The 20,219-nt window shown below is 40.4% G+C and overlaps 1 protein-coding gene across 2 annotated transcripts in view; it reads left to right on the forward strand.

Annotated features, from left to right (window-relative positions):
• The first annotated feature begins 379 nt into the window (after positions 1-379).
• The window catches only part of MCCC2 (methylcrotonyl-CoA carboxylase subunit 2), a 45,128-nt gene continuing 25,288 nt past the window's right edge, over positions 380-20,219 (forward strand). The window contains exons 1-7 of one of the 2 annotated variants that reach the window (XM_016213901.2): positions 380-637; positions 4,861-4,927; positions 9,363-9,447; positions 10,799-10,900; positions 12,501-12,628; positions 14,927-15,039; positions 17,951-18,064. In XM_016213901.2, coding sequence (XP_016069387.2) covers positions 509-637; positions 4,861-4,927; positions 9,363-9,447; positions 10,799-10,900; positions 12,501-12,628; positions 14,927-15,039; positions 17,951-18,064 — 738 coding nt within the window. In that variant the 5' untranslated portion in view covers positions 380-508. The remainder of the gene's footprint in view (positions 638-4,860; positions 4,928-9,362; positions 9,448-10,798; positions 10,901-12,500; positions 12,629-14,926; positions 15,040-17,950; positions 18,065-20,219) is intronic. The other variant, XM_016213902.2, reaches the window with a different exon arrangement.

Consider the following 20,219-nt stretch of genomic DNA (forward strand, 5'->3'; position numbering starts at 1 on the left):
ATGGAAGAAACTTTTGTTGAATGAATATCTCCTCTAAAGAGTTTTCTTAGGGCAGCTTAATGTCTGTTCAGTTTGCAGCTCTCATATAAGAATAGGCCTTTTCAAGTCTTGTAATACCCTATTAGCAGGAGGAGAAGAAAGCGTGATAGAAAACAAACTAAAACCGAGTCCAAGGAAACCCAAAGGCCCTTCGCCAACTCAGCGCCGAGGTTGGCAGCAAGGCCTCTCCGCCCTGGACTCGCAGTGCTCCTGGGCTCGCGATAGTACAGGGTCTCGCGAGACTGCTCCTCCATCCCTTATTGGCTGAGGCTGGGGGTGTGGTGCGTAGTGCCTACCGATCACGGGCCCGTGTGCGGGCCGGTGCCTGGGTCCGCCAGAGAATCAGGAGTGTTTCGGGCAGGTTCTCAGGCGGGTAGGGGCTGCCGGAGCCGGCGCCGAGCCGTAGCCCGAAGCGGGGAAGCGAGAGGAAAGCCCCGGGCCCGCAGCGCTGTCGTGCTCGTCCCTCGCTATGTGGGCCACCGCGAGGCTAGCCCTGTGGCGGGGCGTCCGCGCTGCCGCCCCCCGGCCGCGCGCCTATCACGGGGAGGCGGTGGCCACGCTGGGCACCCAGCCGGACTCGGGCTCTGCCATCTACCAGGTAGGCTGGGTGAGCGGCGCGGGCCAGGAGCCCCGGGGAGTCTGAGATTTCCTCCGCCCCACGTCCGCTAGCGCCAGGCCTCCGGGGCCCGGGACTGGCCGGAGTAGGAGGCAGGTGGACACACTTTACCAGCTTCTATTCTTTTCTTTGGAGCCTCAGTCATGATTCTGGGACGCACTAGGGGGTCATGAAGATTGGAAAGAAAAAAAAATCCAAATCAAATACATTTTAGTTTACTTTTAGCATTGGCACTATTTTTTGTGTCTTTGAAATAAGTGGTTCTCAAAACCTGGCTTAGCATTGCCAGCTGGGGAGCTCGTTGGATAGGGAGCTGCCTTAAGCCCCGCCCCGGACCTTTTGGCTCTGGTGTTTACATGCTTAATGAAGTCCTGGGGCTTAGTGCCTTCCAGTTTTGGGAACCACTGGCCTAGGACAGCTAGCCTTGGAAGTTGTGCTTATCAAACTTTAGTTAAATAGAAAATACTTATCCTACAGCACCTTTGAATGGCTTTTCTTGGAACTGGGAGCTATTTACAAGGTCAAACAAACAACTTGCAGCTTCTGAAAGCTCAGAGCTGGAAATTTCAGTCTGTCCCATGTTATCTCTCTCTCAAAAAAAGAAATAACTTTAAAAAAAAAATGATTTGAGAGAGATAGAGGAATGCAGAGAGAGCATGAGAAACATTGATTTGTTGCTCCATGTATTTATGCATTCATTGGTTGCTTCTTGTATGTGCCCTCACCGGAGATTGAACCTGCAGCCTTGCATATTGGGACAACACTCTAACCAACTGAGCTACCCGGCCAGGCCCGAAATACTAACTCCTGATGCTTTTCCTCTTCTGCCCAAGGTCATCTCATAATCTGTATTAGTCAGCTCTTGTTTCAGTAATGCTGTGTAGCAAACAATCCCAAGATCTCAGTGTCCAAAATAACAAGTATTTATTTATTTCCTTTTTTTTGAGTTTATTGGGGTGACACTGGTTAACAAAATTATACTGGTTTCAGGTGCACAGTTCCACAGCATCATCTGTACACTGTATTGTGTGTTCACTACTCCATGTCAAGTCTCCATCCATCACCATTTATCCCCCCTATACCTCTCTCCAACCCCCAGCACCCACAATCAACACATGTTCGTGTCCATGAGTTTTCTCTTTTTTTTTTTCTTTTTTGCTCAATCCTTCCACCCACAAGTACTTATTTTTTACTTTCAGATCTGTGGGTTGGTTGTAGCAGTTCTGGTCTGAGCAGTGCATCAGATTCAGATCTGTTCTACTTTCTTTTTATTGATTGAGAGAGAGAGAGAAACGTTGATTTGTTGTTCCACTTACTTATGTATTCATTCATTGTTACTTGTATGTGCCCTGACCAGGGATCGAACCTGAAACCTTAGTATATCGAGAGGACTCTAACTGACTGAGCTACCCAGCCAGGGCTTGTTCTCCTTGTTTCCTATCCAGGATCCAGACCGAAGGGGCAGTGGCTCTGGGGGACGACTCCTCTCATAGTGGAAGGCCGGGGCGGAAGAGGAGAGTGTGGAAACACTTTGTCACTCTTAAAGCCTCTGCTTGCAGTTGGTACACTGTCACATTTGCCCACATTCCCCTGAACAAAGCAAGTAATATATACAGAATAATGGACCGTGGGGTGGGGAAGTATAATCTCACAGTGAACCTCGGCAAGGATAGGAGGGGACGAAGAATTTTGAACAAGTAATACAGTTTACCTCATAGTCTAAGATGGTTGCTTAGGCTCCAACCATCATGTCTGAGTTCCAAATAAACACTCTCATCTGCTTGTCCTCTTTTTAAGGAGTCTTTCTAGAAGTTATACGTTCTGCCTGTATTTCATTGGTTAGAATTTAGTCACACAGCCACATGTCTACCTAAGAAGGTCAGGATATGTTACATTTCCAGCTGGTCTTGTTTCCACCTTGAGTAAAATTGAGATTTCATCAAGGAAGATGAGAAGAATGGACATGGATAAGCAGCTAATACTGCCTGCCACAGATAACAAATAGCGTGGAGAGAGTGGGTGTGTTCTTCTCAAGTTATGTTGGATGTTAAAAGATTTCACTTAGGTGCAGCCATATCTCCTGGGACCTCCAGCTACAAGTAGTAAACTTTGATGCAAAAAACCCATAAAAGGGGAACAAAGGTAAAGCCATGCCTTGGATGGGAGATGGCACACAGGGCCGTGATCACAATCTAGTTTCTCCCTGCCTACTTTTCCTAGTCGCTCATGTTAGACCAGTAATATGTACTGCCCACTTTCACTTCTCCTACCACTGTGTGCTTCAGAAAAGCTTGGTAGTGACAGTTCTCTTTATTTTTTTAATGGGAGGCTAGCTTAGCTAGGGTAAAGATCACTTGCATAACCAGCTTTGGCTTTTATTGCTGCCTTCCAAATTGGACGTTATTGACTGCAGTGATTGTACCCTGAGGTTTGGGTATGATTTAAATAGAGGGTTACTTATTTTCTCTGTATGTATGTGAACCGTATTTCATCAGCCCTGAACCCGTGGTTTGCAAACTTGGCAGGAGACCAGCAGGTAGGATGCGGGAGGGGAGTGGAGGTAGGGGGGAAAGAATAAAAAACTAAAGGTACACTGGAATCCCATAAGCCTCTAGTAGATCTACAAGGGAAGAACTTGCTAAAAGACACTGTGGGGATGCATTTAGCACTGTGGGAAAAATCTTTGAGGCGAACAAAACATTTCAAGACAAAAAAGATTGTAGAACTTGCATTTTAGAAAAGACTTAAGAAACATATCAGCCAATTGTGGGTATGTAGGAGCCTATTTAAATAAACAAACTGTAAAAAACAAATATATCTGACAGTTGGGAAAATGTCTTTACTAATTGGATATTTGGGGATATTAACAAATTATTGACAATATCCCCAAATATCCATAGTGGTCCTCATCTTTTAGAGATTTGGGAATACTTATAGATCAAGTGTTATGTCTAGGATTTTCTTCAAAATAATTCAAGGGCCATAAATGAAACAACTTTGGCCATATATGGATAATTGTTGAAGTGCATTGGGTACATTTCATTAGACTAGTCTTTTGCTTTTGTATATGTTTGATAATTTCCATGAAGGAAAGTTAACAATAATGAGAACAAACCACACTAAATGATTGCTGAACATGTTGGTGAAACCCCTCCTCTCTTTAATTTGCTATCATGCAACTTGTCTATTCCTTCCTTTTCCAGTGCTGTTGAGTGTGTCGTAATGACTGGATGGACTCGCTTGGGAATGAGCCCCAAATGATGTCACTGAAAAACCATTTTTTCACTTTTAAACACACAAAGTAGGATTGCTCCATGACCTCAGGAACTCTCAGATCTGTAGAAAATAGGAAATAATGGAACTATATCATAAAGACTGTGAATTCATCTAATTTTGAATAGCTGGAAAGCTGCTTAGCATTGTGTCATGTAAAGGAAATTAAATCACCAGTTATAACATGAAGAACAAAATGTGTTAGTGGGTAAAGCTCTGAATTTTCAAAAATAATTAGCTAAGTATTATTTTAAAGCAATGTGCTGCTCAAACAAAACTTACAAAATAAAAGTGAAAGTTCCTCTGCACTTTTTCCACTTCTCAGTATTTATATATTTTTGTATATTACTCTAGAAAATTTCTAAACATATGCAAATATAGAGTTTTATTCCTTCTTAAACATAAAATAGGATCCACCTTTCCAAATCCTAGGCTTTCTTTTTAAGTGTAATTTGTCAGTAAGCAAATATTTTTGCATTGGTTAGAATCTCCTCAAAAAAGTTATAAGTAGGATAGAAAAAATAAGATGTCATTCTAACCCTTAAAAATGAAGGACTATGTGGCTTATATTCCTTAAAATAAAAAATAAAATAGAGATCAGTTAAACTCAGTAGATGTTTAAGATGTTAAAATGAGTAAGAGTGGCCAGAAATGGTGTTGGAGATGAGATGGGACATGCATTAGGCTTTAAAAGAGGGTGCTGTTTGGATAGATGGACCAGAGGGGGGTGGTGGTAGTGAAGAGCTTGAACAAAGCTACAGGCAGGAATTAATCATTTGATACAACAGAATGGCCTAGCAGGGACATCACATGGATAGGGTGGCCCAGTGTGGAGGCCATATGGAGTTGGCACATGATGTTCTTCTTAACTCTTATTTTGGTAAAAAAGATAATTGCTTTTTAATCTTACTCTTTCTTTGTTTCTGTTTTAGGAAAACTATGAACAGATGAAAGCACTAGTAAATGAACTCCATGGACGAGCACAGAAAATAAGATTAGGTAAACACTTTTTAAAAATATGTTTTTACTGATTTTAGAGAGAGAGGAAGGAGAGGAGGAGAGAGAAATGTCAATGTGAGAACCATCAATCGGCTGCCTCCCGCATGCACCTTGACCAGAGATCGAACCCACGACCTCGGCATGTGCCCCAACCAGGAATTGAACTGGGGACCCTCTGCTTCATTGGACAGTGCTCAACCACCTGAGCCACACTGATCGGGGTATTTATTCTTCAGTTTATGCTGTTGTTAACCTAAAAATAAAAGGCCAAGTAAGAGGCAACAAGTATTTATTTGAGATCCAAAAGAATAGCTATCGTGGAAGCACTGATTCAGGCCGAAACCCAAATAGTGTTCCAATTAGGAGGTGAAGACAAAGGTATTTATGAGAAAGTTAAGGGGAATACTTGCATGAATAGAAAATGAAGGAATTTTTATGGGCGTTAATAAGCTAAGGAAGGAAATTCTATAGATGAGCTAACATAGTGATGATAAGTCTAAAGAATGTCTTTAATTTTCGGTCCAGTAGTTGTTCTGCTTTCCTGATAGCTTTGCCAATAGTTGTTTAGAATACAATGCTGCTTTAGGCCCAGTCCAAAGGCAATTTTCCTCAGTGTTGACTTTCCAAAGGTCTGAGGAGTAAGACCTGCAAGGCAGCTTGAAGTGGCAGCCATTTATATTATTGCGAAGTGGCTCCATTTATATTACTTTTTACACTTTTAATTAAGATGTCCCTTTATAGTTATCATTTTTTAGGGAAAACTAGTAGTGTTAAGCTTTTGACTCTTCAAGACTATGTGCTTGTTTGTATTCAGAAATTTTATTTTTTCCTATTGGCCAGTTTTTCTGCTCATATAGCACTTCCACTATTTGGGGAAAGTAGAAATTTAAATTCATCAATTGTTCAACTATTGCTTCTTCAGATTTTATTGCAGCCACAGCATCACACTTGGCACGCTGGACTGATGGCTATGGTGTGATTGCCCCCTGGTGACAGTGATAGAAAGATGCTGTAAACTGTAAAATGCTTCTTGCCCTGGCCCGTGTGGTTCAGTTGGTGGGAGCGTCCTCCTGTGCACTGAAAGGTCACAGGTTCAGTTCTGGGGTCAGGGCACATACCCAGGTTGCAGGTTTAATCCCCAGACGGGGTGCTTACGGTAGACAACCAATCGATGTTTCTCTCTTCAATCAATGTTTCTCTCTCTCTCCCTCTTCCTTCTTCTCTCTAAAATCAATGAAAAAAACCCCAAAAAACATATCCTCAGGTGAGGATTTAAAAATAAATAAACAGATAAACTGTAAAATGCTTCCTGATTTCAGGGATCTTAAAATGTGAACAAAATGTATGTCTTAGCAATGATGCAATATGGTAAATGAGAGAGAAGGAAACAGGCTTTTCTGGCCCTGAATCTGTGGAAATGGAGATAACACAAAATCTTTAAGAATAATCCTTGGAAAGCTAATACTCTGTGTCATGCTATCTATTTGTGGTCCATATGTCCTAGGCCAGTTTAATTAATTAATTAATTAATGTTTAAATTCACATGACTTGCTCTTTTAAAAAAAAAATATATATATTTCTTTATTGATTTCAGAGAGGAAGGGAGAGGGAGAGAGAGACAGAGAAACATCAATGATGAGAGAGTCATTGATCGGCTGCCTCCTGCATGTCCCCAACTGGGGATTGAGCCCGCAACCTGGGCATGTGCCCTGACTGGGAATCGAACCCCGATTGCCTGGATCCTAGGTCGATGCTCAACCGCTGAGCCACGTTGGCGGCGAGTTTAAATGCCAGGGGAACTTAATTCTGTCATCTGAGAATCTGTATCAGGATGGCCCTCTTTCTGGTCTTTCTTAATAAAACCGGAATTCACTAGCTGTTCCAAATTGCAAATTCAAACTCTAGGAAGAATTAAGAAAGAATGATGTCTTAAGTACTTAAACGTTTTTGTCATCTCTCTGTTGTCCCATCCTCCCTTGCTAGCCCCTTAGTGGGCACTTATGTCACCTGACTCTCCAAGGATAGTCACCAAGGCTGGGCCTTCCTGGCAGTGCTTTAGGTTCATTATTCTTTTACTATTTATTTTTATTTATTTTATTTTTTTTTTAATCCTCACCTGAGGAAATTTTTTCCATTGCTTTTTCAGAGAAAGTGAGTAGAAGGGAGAGAGGGAGAGAGAGAAACATTGATGTGAGAGAGATACATCTGCTGGTTGCCTCCCACATGTGCCCTGACCAGGGACGGGGCACAAACCCAAAACCGAGGTATGTGCCTTTGACCAGGAATCGAACCCGGTACCCTACATTGTACAAGCTGATGCTCTAGCCACTGAGCCACACCGGCCAGGCTACTATTTATTTTTAAACAGCTTTACTAAGGTATAATTTATATATAATGAATCACATCATTTAGAGAGTACAGTTTGAGTTATGATATGTATACACCCGTGAAAACATCACCACAATCAGCATAATGAACATGTCCCTCCGGGAAGTTCCTTCTGCCACTTGGTAGCCCTTCCCTCCCTCCCCCACTCCCTCCCCTACCTCTAAACCCACCTCAGTGGGGAACTCTGCATTCCTTGTGGTTGGGAGAAAAAAGAAAAGCTATTTGACTAAATTACACTGTTTTGTAACTAAGTCTTTCCTTCTCAGAATTATTTTCATTTTAAAAGAGTAGATATATGATATTATTTTCTTTGTAACCTTAAGACAGATTTAATTTTTAAAATATGCCATCCACCTCTTCAGAAAAAAAAAGTCCTCTTAGATACAGGAAAGGGTCCTGGTTTGTAAAACAAGGTTATACTTGGAAGCTTGTTTGAAATAGATAGGAACTTATTTTCTCACCTAAAGGAACAAAGAAATAGCTCTCTTAAATAGCTGAACATTTCACTAGACCAAGAGCATATTAAGCGCAGGCTCAGTTGGTCGGAGCCTCGTTTCCTACGCCAAAAAGGCCGAAAGGCCGTGGGTTCAGTTTCCAGTCAGGGCATATACTTAGGTTGCGGGCTCAGTCCCTGGTCAGGGCGTGTACAGGAGGCAACTGGTAGATGTTTCTCACATCGTCGTTTCTCTCTCTCTCCACCTTCCTCTCTCTCAAATCAATAAAGGAAGGATTAAAAAAAAAAAGGAGTATATTAAGGTGAAATTCTTGGGCAACAGTGAAAATAAACATACAAAGTATAGTCTGATCCTTCTGATTTGTTGCCTTGGTTTTCTGGAAGTGTGTTCTTGACATCCTGACAGCTGGAGCCCGGCAGCCGTCAGGCTGGGTGAGGTTTGGTGCACCTCTCACCTCAAGCAGCCTCAGCAGACTCTTCAGTAATTGTAATTTTCTTTATCTGGAACAACATCAGGAAACACCAAAGACAGCCTCTGAGTCAAGATACTAACAAAAGGGGACTTTGTAATTACTGTATAAGGAAAGCATGTAACCCTCTCCTATTTGGAGCAACTTCGAAAGTCCTGGGTCACGCTAATGGCACCATTAGATACATTTTGCTGTGCTGCTATGGAAGTCATTTCTAAAACAGTGCTTTTTACCTGGTACAAATGAAGGTAGGATTTTTTCAAATTTTATGTGGCACAGTGCTAGATATTTGTAGTAGGTATTTAATAAATGTGTTAGAGATGAGGCAGTATTTGCAATGCCAAGTTGCAGAGAAAATACTATGCTATTTCTTTTTTTTTTTAATCTCTCCTTAACATGGGAGCTCACCTCTTTTTTTTAAAATATGTTTTTATTGATTTTAGATAGAGAGGAAGGGAGAGAGAGAAAGAGATAGAAACATCAATGAAAGAGAAACATTGATCAGCTGCCTCCTGTACGCCCTCTACTGGGGATGGAGCCTGCAACCCAGGCATGTGCCCTGACCGGTAATCGAACCAGCGACCTCTTGGTGTATAGGGGATGACACTCAATCTACTGAGCCACACCTGGTGGGCACTATGTTATTTTTTTAAGTAAATACTAGTGAATTCAGAAAATGTATAATATGCTGTGAAATCAGGGAAAGATTGATTTTAGTTTATTTTTGATTTTTATTTTTTAAATTAAAATTTCAATTACAGTTGACATTTAATATTATATTAGTTTCAGGTGTATAGCATAGTTGTTAGACATTTATATAACTTACAAAGTGGCCCCCACAATAAATCTAGTACCCACCTGACACCATACATAGTTTCAGTCAATAATATTGTAATAGGGATAAACTGATTTAAACAAACAAACACACACCTGTTTACTAACTTCAGAAAACTGGCAGTTTGTAAGTTGAGCGAATGATCTGAAAAATAAGCCTTTCCTCACAGGATATGTTGAACTTTTAAAAGCTCTATATTGTGGCTTGAGTGTTGTATATTTTTCTGGCATTAAGTTAAACAGAGACATTATTGCATGTAAATCTAATCTAATCCTTTGTGTATTATAGGAGGTAGCGAGAAAGCCAGAGAACGCCATACATCAAGAGGAAAACTGTTAGCCAGGGAAAGAGTCGATGGCCTTATGGACCCAGGGTTGGTATATACCCAAGTGCTTACTCAGTGTTCTCTGTTCCATGGGACTTTAACTTTGTAAACAGATGATTTTAAATTCTGGTTCTTTTTGTAAGATTCAATACCAAATGCTTATGGAAAGTCTACTATGTGTTGCACACCGTTCTAGGTGCTAATGATACATCAATGGTCAAAATAGACAAAGATCCTTGCCCTCCTGGAGTTCACATTGCAGCAGGAGGAGACTGAAAATAAATGATAAGTGTCATAAATTTTATAGTGTGTTAGAAGGTGATAACTGTTATAGGAGGAAGAATAGGTAGACTAGAGTAAGGGAGAAGATGAAGGTCAAGTTGCAATTTTAAATGAGGGTAGGGTAGGCCAGGCCTCATTGAGCAGGTGACATTTAAGTATGTGACTTATGTTTGAACAAAGTTATTCTGGCTGCTGTGTTGTGAGTGACTGGGCAGCAAGGGTGGGAGCACCGAGACAGTTAGAGGGCTGTTGCAGTGGTTCAGGAGAGACGGGTGACGCGGACTAGAGGGCCGGTAGTGGAGATGCTGAGAATGTCGGGCTCTGACAGAGCTCGCCCAACAGGGTTTCCTGGAGGGTTGGATTAGGTGGATGTGGGGTGGAGAGAAGGAAATAAAGACTCCAGAAGTATTTTTATGACAGGCACACACACACACAACTGGAGACAACACTGCTGATACCTAGCATATATCCATGTAGACCGTTTTCATTGGTATGTGTATTAGACACATGATTTTTTTCAGGAAAAATGGAATCATACTAAATGTGGGTCTTCTAACCCCCCTTTCCCGTTCACTTACTGTATCTTAAACATTTAAGAGCTAGAATAAAACAGTGGTTAAAAACCCCCCACAAAAACCAGATTGGTTATTAAAACCTAGCTCTGCCACTTACTAGTGACTTAGACAAGTGACTTAATCTCTGTGTTTCAGATTCCTCATTAATCAGTGGGATTATAAGAGGATCCACCTGAGAAGGTAGTTCTTAGGAGTAAATGAATGAGGTTTCTGAAAGTTCTAGGAAGAGAGCCTGGCACATAGTAAGTGCTACATAAGTTTTAGGTGCTGTGCTCTTTCTATATTAATAAACACATTCGTAAACATCTTTTAAAGTAAGTACCTAGTGTTCTGTTGTATGACTATACCATATAAATCCCCAAAATTTTCACACTAGGTTTTGTTTTAGATACTCTTTTTGTAGATTTTTACATAAAATATGCATATTTGAAACATTGGCTCATTAAAGAAAAATGTCTTTTTCCCCCCACATGTAAGTCTTTAAATACGCTTTTTTTTTTTTTAATGACTTTAATTCAAGCAACATCCTTCCTTCCTCTCAGGTCTCCATTTCTGGAATTATCCCAGTTTGCAGGTTACCAATTATATGGTAATGAGGAGGTCTCTGCAGGTGGCATTATTACAGGCATTGGGAGAGTATCAGGGTGAGTACCCTACTTACACTCAACCTCAAGGGTCGGGAAGGTTGACAGGGCATGGGCATCCAGCTCTCACAGCTTTGCATATTAGCATGCAAGTTTTATGCTATTGATATTATTTAGGACAGACATGTATTAGATTCATTTGTGGAGCTTTAGAGACAAAAATTGAAGGGGAAAAAACCATAGCTTATAGAATAGAAGCCAGGAATGCCTGCGGCCAGTGGCAAATGGCTATAGCTGTACCTCCCCTGAAGGCACAGAGATCTGGCAAGAAGGTGGAGGAACACACACCAATAAACACCATCTGAATCAGATGTACTTGTATTGGGCTCAGAATCCAATTAACTGAGATCAAAGCTGAGCTTTGCCAGTGGCTTCATCTTGGGCAAGTTATTTACTCTCTAAACCTTGCTTGTGTGCTTTCCCAGGCTCTGCAGGTGATCTTTTCACATCGAGGATGAAAATCACTGTCTTAAGAGGATGTGGCTACTCGCTCTCCATGTGTAGTCCCCAGATAGCATCAGCATCCCCTAAGAACTTTGTTAGAAATGTAGATTATCAGGTCTTCCAAGAACTAAATCAAATTCTGGGGGTGAGGCCCTGCAATCAGTGTTCTCAAAGGCTAACATTTGAGAACCACTGTGGACTTAGGGAACCTAGATTGCTATGTTAGATGTATTTGTATATATTTATGTATTATCTCACATTTTCTGCGAAGTTGCCATGCCAGGCATTTAGTAAACACTTCCCACTGATTAGCTGTCTTAATCTGCACCATAGCTCTGTGAGAATGGGTATTATTATTGTCATAACTATTGTGCAGATAAGGACACTGGGGTTTAGAGAGTCAATAATTTGCCCAAGCCGCTGGCAAAGCTCAGCTTTGACCTCAGGCAGTTGGGTTCTAAGCAGTTTCCTTAACCTGCTACCTGTATTCACCACCCTGGCCTTTGTGTGTTACTTGTGGGCTGAGGCACCTAACAAACTGGTTTTGGTGAGAAAGGGTACTGTTATGACCCATTATAGTACACATTGTTAATACGCTGTTTTAAAGATTGCATCTGTTGTTTCTTTAAGCAAGATGAATGTTATATTTTAAATTTTTTTTAGTTTTATAGAAAAGCATATGGCAGTAATGTTGAAGAACTTTTGAAAGCATGAAAAATAAGTAATCTTGATGGGTCAGTTTTTATTTTTGCAAATTACTTTCCTAAAAGGAAACTTGAAGGTTAATTATGAGACATTTTCTTGAGACTTGGATTTATTTTGGGGGGGGGGGGTGCCATTATTACTACTCTTATCTTTTTAGGGCCCTTTAATTCAAATAACCATTATGAAATGTGGCTTAGGTTGTTAGGTTTCACTACTAATGGAAGACTGATGATGCTTGTTAAAAGTGATCATTTTCTAGTACGTAAATAAATATTCGACCTGTGATTAAAGCTTGCTTTTATATCCTAAGATTGTCTACTAATGCCTGTCATTGTTCATATGTACTAGAAGTTTAAGGTGGCATTGGAGTGTCTTGGAATATGATGTAATTGGACTTAAACTGTGAAGAAATCCCTCATATTCTCTTTCCAATGAAATTTCTGCCTTTCAGTGTAGAATGCATGATTTTTGCCAATGACGCCACTGTTAAAGGAGGTACCTACTACCCAGTGACTGTGAAAAAACATTTACGGGCACAAGAAATTGCACTGCAAAACAGGCTCCCCTGCATCTACTTGGGCAAGTCAAAAGAGTTCTAAAATGAACAATTTTTAGCTGGTAAAATAGATTACTATTTAGAAGGATATGTGTGTGTGTGTATGTGTGTGTGTGTGTGTGTGTCTATGACACTATCAGTGAGTATTTTTAAAAACTATTGGTTTCTCTGTCTCATAATTACAAAAGAAATACATGTTCTTGGCTGGGAATTCTGGGAGAAAATATAAGTAAGAACTACCCATAATAACATCACTGAGAAATAACCCTTGACAGTATTTTGGTTTGTGCCAATTTTTTCTCTACACGTGTGTGCTTTTTTCCTTCTATATATTTTGTTTTCCTGTTAACCATAATGGGTTCAAACTTTGAAAAAATAATAGCTAATATTTTTGGATCTCTTGAGTGTGAAGTATGATGTTAAAATGCTTATGTATATAATTTTTTTAAAAAAATTATTGATTTGAGCCCTGGCTGGTGTGGCTCAATTGGTTGGGTGTCATCCTATGCACCAAAAGGTTGCTGGTTCACTTCGTGATTAGGGTACATGCTCGGTCGGATTGCAGGCTTGATACCCGCTAAGGGGGTGTGCAGGAGGCAGCCCATTGAGGTTTCTCTCTCACATCAATGTTTCTCTCTCTCTCCCCCACTCCTTTCCTCTCTCTCTAAAAAAATCAATAAACTATTTTTAAAAATGCATTGATTTTAGAGAAAGGAGGGGGGGAGAGAAACATTGATTTTTGTTGTTTGGTTGTTGCACTTATTTATGCATTCATTGGCTGATTCTTGTACCCTGACTGGGGATTGAGCCCACAAAATTGGTATTTTGGAACAATGCTTCAACCAACTTAGCTACCTCATCAGGGCCGAGTATGTATATAATTTGAGCAGATAAAATTTAAAGAAATTTAATTTTAATTTTTTAAAATTTATTTTTCAATTACAGTTGACATACAGTATTATATATTAGTTTCACGTGTACAACATAGTGATCGACACTTAAATACTTTAAGAATTTTTTTTTTTTTAATATATCTTTATTGATTTCAGAGAGAGGAAAGGAGAGGGGGAGAGAGAGAGACAGAAACATCAATAATGAGAGAGTCATTGATCGAGCCCGCAACCCGGGCATGTGCCCTGACCGGGAATCGAACCCTGATCGCTTGGATCCTAGGTCGACACTCAACCGCTGAGCCACGCCCGGCTGGGCTTTTGGTATTTCTTAGTTTGGTCACCCAATGAAGTCTAGTAAGGACATTTAATTTTGAATGAAAGTACATTTATATTTAAAATTAAAATACATTTAAATCTACAGATATTTCAAAAAGAACATAAAAGCAAGACAGTATAAAATTGCTACTTTCTGGTTATTGGTTTAGTTTTATAAAATGCCAAGATATAGTGTTCATTTATGTGAGTATTTGAACAGGAACTGATAGATTTTTTTTTTCTGTGAAGGTGAATTTGCCTGGTTGACTACTTTGTACATATAGAACACAGCAAATGAGGTCCTGTTGCTTGCAGGTGCTGTGCCAAAAACTGTAGGGGGTGCAGTGAAGAGTACTATGTTGTCCTTGTCTTCAGCCTGCTTGTAATGATTGGAAACAAGATATAATGTACCAAATGACAATAAAAGCCTTATTTATGGTTGTAGGCAGGAATAATAGGTATGGGACTAACTCACTCTTTGTAGTATTACTCTGCACTCACAGTATGTGCTGAACTAAGTATGTCAGACACATTATTTCGTATCACCCCAATAAGAGTTCTGTGGGATAGCTACTGTTGTCATCCCACCTGTTCATTTTACAGGTGGGGGAACCAAGGCGTAGGGTGGCTGGGAAACATGCCTGTGATTGCAAAGCTAGGAGGTCACCAAGCTCGGTTTTGAACTCAGCTGATGTTCTTACCCACCACTCTCATCTGCAGTGAAAACAACACTAGGAGGCAGTATGTGATAAATTGTCACACAACTTCTGTAGGTGGTTTTTGTATTAGATAAAAAGAGGGAAAGACAGTTTTTTTAGCTGAACTGGTTAAGCATTTACAGTGTTTCTGGGGCTTTAGCTGGTCCTCAAAGGAGAGATTACCCTACACATTTCAAGTGAATTTGGCATGGGGGTAGGAGAGCCTAATGGATTTGAGGAAAACTGAATCCTTTTGGCTGCGTTGGGGAATTGGAGAAAGATACTATAGAATAGTTTAGAAAGACATTTGTGAAAGTGATTAAGAAATGATGCTGTCATTGATACAAGTCTTCCTGTGTGTAGCATATGTTGTTCATAGAAATGTACTTATTTCTTTCACTTCCCTTGTCTTCAGTTGATTCAGGAGGGGCAAACTTACGTCGACAAGCAGAAATATTTCCTGATCAAAATCACTTTGGCCGCATATTCTATAATCAGGCAATCATGTCTTCTAAAAATATTGCACAGGTAATTTCTTGTTAATGAGATGTATTGCTTTTTGCTCTAGGTGACTTTGCTAACTAGGCACTGTGAGATGACTTAAAACAAGTGAGTTCAGAGATTCTTTTCCACAGAAAGTATCTTAAGGTTACCTTCAGTCAGATTCTCCTGTTAATTATGGGATATGCTTTTACTGTAATAAAGTTAATTCACCAAAAAAATAGTTTTTAAAAAGAATAGGCACTGAGTAATTGGTTTTTTTACAACTATACTCTGGAGAAACTCCAGTATATGTGTGAGGAGACATGTACAAGAAAGTTTGTTGTAGCATTGTTTGTTGCAGCAAAAGTTGAAGAGCACTCTTAATGATCATTAATGGGAAATTAGTAATACGATTTTTAGCTGTATAAGTGAATGAATTAAAATTGCATGCATCAACATAAATGTCAAAATATATTTTGAATAAAAAATAGTAGAATAAATATACAGCCAATTGTTATGTATGTAAAACTTAAATACATCCAATAATACTATTATTTGTCTAAACATGTACATGTGAATGATACACTTGGCTTTAAAATAGTGGTCACCTTTGAAGTGGTAGAGAGGAGGGGGGGTCAGGTAGGAGGTATATAGAAGCTTCAGTTATGTCTGAAAAAATATTTTATTTAAAAAAAAAAAATCTGAATAAAATTTGGACGAATGTCAAGATTTATTAAGACTTGGTATTAGGTGAAAGGTATTTATTTTATTATTCTCTAATCTTTTTGCATGTTTGAAATGTTTCATAATACTGATGCTTCTCCTTTGTTTATGTTTTTTTGGATTTCTTAAGTTTGTAGTATTTTTATTAATATTCGAATTAGTCTTCATTTGGAATTATATCTCCTCTTTTTTATTTTCTATCAATAAAGTATGTTATTATTTAGTATATGTTTTATTGTTATGTAGTAACCTTGCCTATCTGTATGCTTTATTTATATAAATAGAAAATTCAGCTTTACTCAGTTTTGCATAGATCGCTCTTCTATGATTTGGTATGAAATTCTTAATGTGATCTTTTGTTTTATAGGGGAAATTAGCCCATTTAATCTGGTATTATAATTTCTATAGCTGTACTAACATTGCATTAGTTTCGTAGGGCTGCTATAGCAAAGTACCACAAACTGGGTGGCTTAAAATAACAGAAATTTATTCTCAAGTTCTGGAGGCTGGAAGTCTGAAATCAAGGTGGCAGCAGGGCCATGCTCCCTCAGATGGCTCTAAGGAAAATTCTGTTCCTTGCCTCTTTGAGTTTCTGGTGGCTTTAGGCATTTCTTTGCCTTGTGTCTACATGACTCCAATCTCTGTGTAGGTCTCCCCCCCCCCCTTCCCCCCCCCCCCCCAAGCAAAGGTTTATTTAGAAAGTCACAGAGGTAGAAAAAGTGAGCCAGCTGGGCTGTGTTGGCTCAGGGAACGAGTGACAGAAACAAAGGAAGGGCCCTTGAAGCTTAGGAGAGAGAGAGGGAGCAAAGTAAGTGCCCTGAGGGAAGAAGAGGGGGAAAGGTGCTGTGTGCACCTTTCCTGAAGCGCCCTTAGGACTGTGGCGGAATTCCCTGCTGTCGCTGTGCTCATGGTGTGCCGGCGCCTCCTTAGGGAGGCTTTTCTACTAAGTTGGTAGCTGCCCCCAGCCTCGGATGGCGTGATGGCATTCAGTTTCATTCCCCTCTCTGTTCTTGGTGTTTTGTTCTGTTTGAATTCTTCCTTGGCAAACTCATCCCTCCGTCTTTGGTCTTTGTCCCTCGCTGCACCGCCTGCGTGGGGCAGTGCTGCTGTGTTCTCCCCTCTGCCTGGTGGCTTTCATGGGGCCCGCTGGGCCGGGTTAGGTCTGTATGTCTTACTTGTGAAAAGTGTCCTCTTTTAGATTCTTACTTCGGTCTAACTCTTCTCTGCCTCCTTGACTTTTTTAAAATACTGATGTAGTTTAAGTGGAATCTGGTGTTCCAGCACAGAGAGCAGGCTGACAGAGTGAAATCATGTCCCTTGCTCCTGATGGAACCTCAGAGAAAAAGCCCATAAAACATTTCAGACAAAGTACAGAGAATAGTAGAACAGCATGCTCACCCGCCCTTAACTCAGATTTATGAAGTGTTCGTATTTCACCATTATTGCCTCAGATTTTTAAAGAACTTATTTACTGATAATTCCTTTATTCAAAATATTTTCTTGGACATAGTGGTTATTTGCATATTTTCACTGTTATGAACACTGCCACAATGAATGTTTTTTGTGTGTGCTCACGGGCATGAGTTTTTCTAGCCATAGATATTTTGAAAACAGATTGCTGGGTTATTGATACTAATCTCTAAGAAAGAATATTTTTAAAGCATTTATTATGGGAAATTTTAAACACATACAAAAGTAGAGAATACTGCTGTGAACCCACCTGCGGGCATCACCCAGCTTCCACACAATTGAGCAAGATTTTTAACTGTGATGCTAACATTAGTTTTATGTTTAGAGTGTATCATATGCAGGGTAACACACAATATTAACAATGCTCATTATTTCCATTTTCCTGTGAGGTAAGTGGCAATTGTTTAGAGAACTTATTATTATTAGATTTAAAAGTTATCCTTTCATACAGTTTTGCTAATCTATAAGTGGGTTGTGGGTTTCTTCTCCTTTAGTTGTTTAGGCTAATGGTCTATCGGTCCATTCTTCTCTGATAGGGAGATTGTCCGTAAACGTTGTAAAAGTGTGACATAGGCCCTTCAGAATGCTTTGATACAAGGAAACTATTCCAAATGTTTAGAGGACTCTACTTTTAAAATGAACTACAGGGACCAGCTAGTAGTATGCCCTGGTACTGCAACTCTTACGGGACTATAGATCCAGAGACTGTATAATTCACTGCTTGGGCTGTACCTGATGCATTTTGTATATGCTTGGATTCCAGATAGCGGTGGTCATGGGCTCCTGTACGGCGGGAGGTGCTTACATGCCTGCAATGGCTGATGAAAACATCATTGTACGCAAGCAGGGTACCATTTTCTTGGCAGGACCCCCCTTGGTAAGAATACAGTTTCAGTTGATTGATTGAAGTAAAATATACATAGTATAAAACTTTCCAGTTCTACCATTTTTAAGTATACATTCTGTGGCATTAAGTGTACTCATTTTGTTATGCAACCATCACACCATCATCTCCAGAACTTGCTCATCTTTTCCCTCCCAGGTATTTCTTCTTCCAGTGGCCCACCAGCCCATCTCCCAGTGCATCCATGATCCCTGAGGGAGGGCAGCCTCCATGCCAGGATGCGCCTGGTATCCTGACGGGGAGTGGGCAAGAGGCTAGCCCTTAGCTCATACCCCCACTGAGTCATCTGCTGGAGAACATAATTCAGCAGTGCCAGCCGGGATAGTGATGGTGCTGCTGTGCTCCACCCTGAGGCACCAGGGGGCACGCCTGACCCCTGATTCTGTGCCAGGCCAGGCCCTCCCTTGGGCAGATATAACGGTCATTCGGAAAGGGACAGGGAGGAGAAGATAGTACAGGGCCCAGCACCCAGGCTCCAGTTAGCAGGAAAGCAGGGAGCCAAGAACCCATCCCAGAGAGGTGGTGGGAGGCAGAGCAGCCAAGAGCTGAGGCTGTAAACCCCAACACATACACTCCCTTGTCCTCTCAGACTTTACTTACAGAACACAAATTCAAAGGTAAACTAGAATTTCAATAGGGTGACCACCGAGCGTTAAACTTCAAGCCCAGTGCCCTTCTGAGAGCGGGACCCTGTGCAGCCTCACTGGTCACTTGCCTGTGGTGCAGCACTGAGGACTGGATTATACACCCTGGCTCTTCCTCCCCTCTGCTTTGGTCAGCTCCGTTCCAGTGATTTTCAGTAATGCAGTCACCGCTCCACCGTGCCTACGTCACACATGATCCTAGGCTTCAGGGTGATAGAGGGCAGGAACAACAAAATGTCCTGTTATATAAGTGAAATCCAAGAATATTAAATAGGTAGAAGAAGAATGTCATAAAACCATAATCTATATACAGTGAGGTATTATGCCGCTGTAAAAAGGAATGAAGTTCTGACATGCCACAACATGAACCTTGGACACGTGATGCCAGACACAACAGGACAGATATTGTATAGTCCCACTTCTGTGAATATTTACAATGGTCAGAGACAGAGACAGACAGTAGATTAGTAGTTGCCAGGGACCGGGAGGGTGGAATGGGGAGTGACTCCTAATGAGTACGGAGTTTCTTTTGGGAGTGATGAATGTCCTGGAGTTAGTTGGTGGTAATGCTTGCATAAGTTTGTAAATGATTTTAAAAATGAATTGTGTACTTTAAATGGTGAACTTTATGGTATGTGAATTGTATCTCAAAGAATAAGTTTATCTTCAAAATAGTCTGTCAAAGAATCATCTTTGGTTTTGGAATATTAACGCACATTTATTAAAAAGAGTGTGTTAAAACGAGCATATGCTTTGTTGTGAAATCAGTATATTTTCCAGATGGTTGTGTTAATTTTTCATAACTTAGTGAGGATCAGGTGAGCCTGAGGAGCTGCCATTTCATGCCTGTGATGTTTATTACTCTTTAACATGTCTCTAGCTTTATGTGATAGCGATCAGTGTTCAGTGAAGGAAAATCCCTCCAAATTTACCTTTGGATAGAAAGGGGCATATACTTTCATGAGTAGGCCTCGTTTGCTGTTCATTAGAGAATGGATAAAGATGTGACTAAATTTGAAAACATCTTTCTGGGAAATAGGCAGCATCATACTACTAGAATAATGCTAACTATTTTTGAGAGAAGATTTTGTCTAAAGGTCAGCAGCACGTTCAGATTTTACTCGGCAGCCAGGGAAGTCTGCGGTCTGCCCCAGAACTGGCCCTCGTTCAGGAGGCCACCAGCGAGACGCTTGTTTATGGTAGAACAGGAGGCAGCAGCATCTTCATCTGCTGGAGAATTCTGAATTTCACACTTGTTTCACTGAAAATTAAGGAAAGGCTTGGTAGGTTTCACACATGTGGGGTTGAGTTGCTATAGTTTCCAGTAGCTTAAAATGGTTGAAAAAAGGCATAGTAATAGGACAGGTTTTTGGAAGAGCGTTTTGTACTCCTTTTCTTTTGTTTATCTGAACTTGTAATTTAGTAGAATGAGCTATTTTAATTTTCTCTTTGACTTTCATCATCTTTGCACCTATTACAGTACC

This window comes from Miniopterus natalensis, chromosome 3 (genome assembly GCF_054644295.1).
Source record: "Miniopterus natalensis isolate mMinNat1 chromosome 3, mMinNat1.hap1, whole genome shotgun sequence".
NCBI lineage: Eukaryota > Metazoa > Chordata > Mammalia > Chiroptera > Miniopteridae > Miniopterus > Miniopterus natalensis.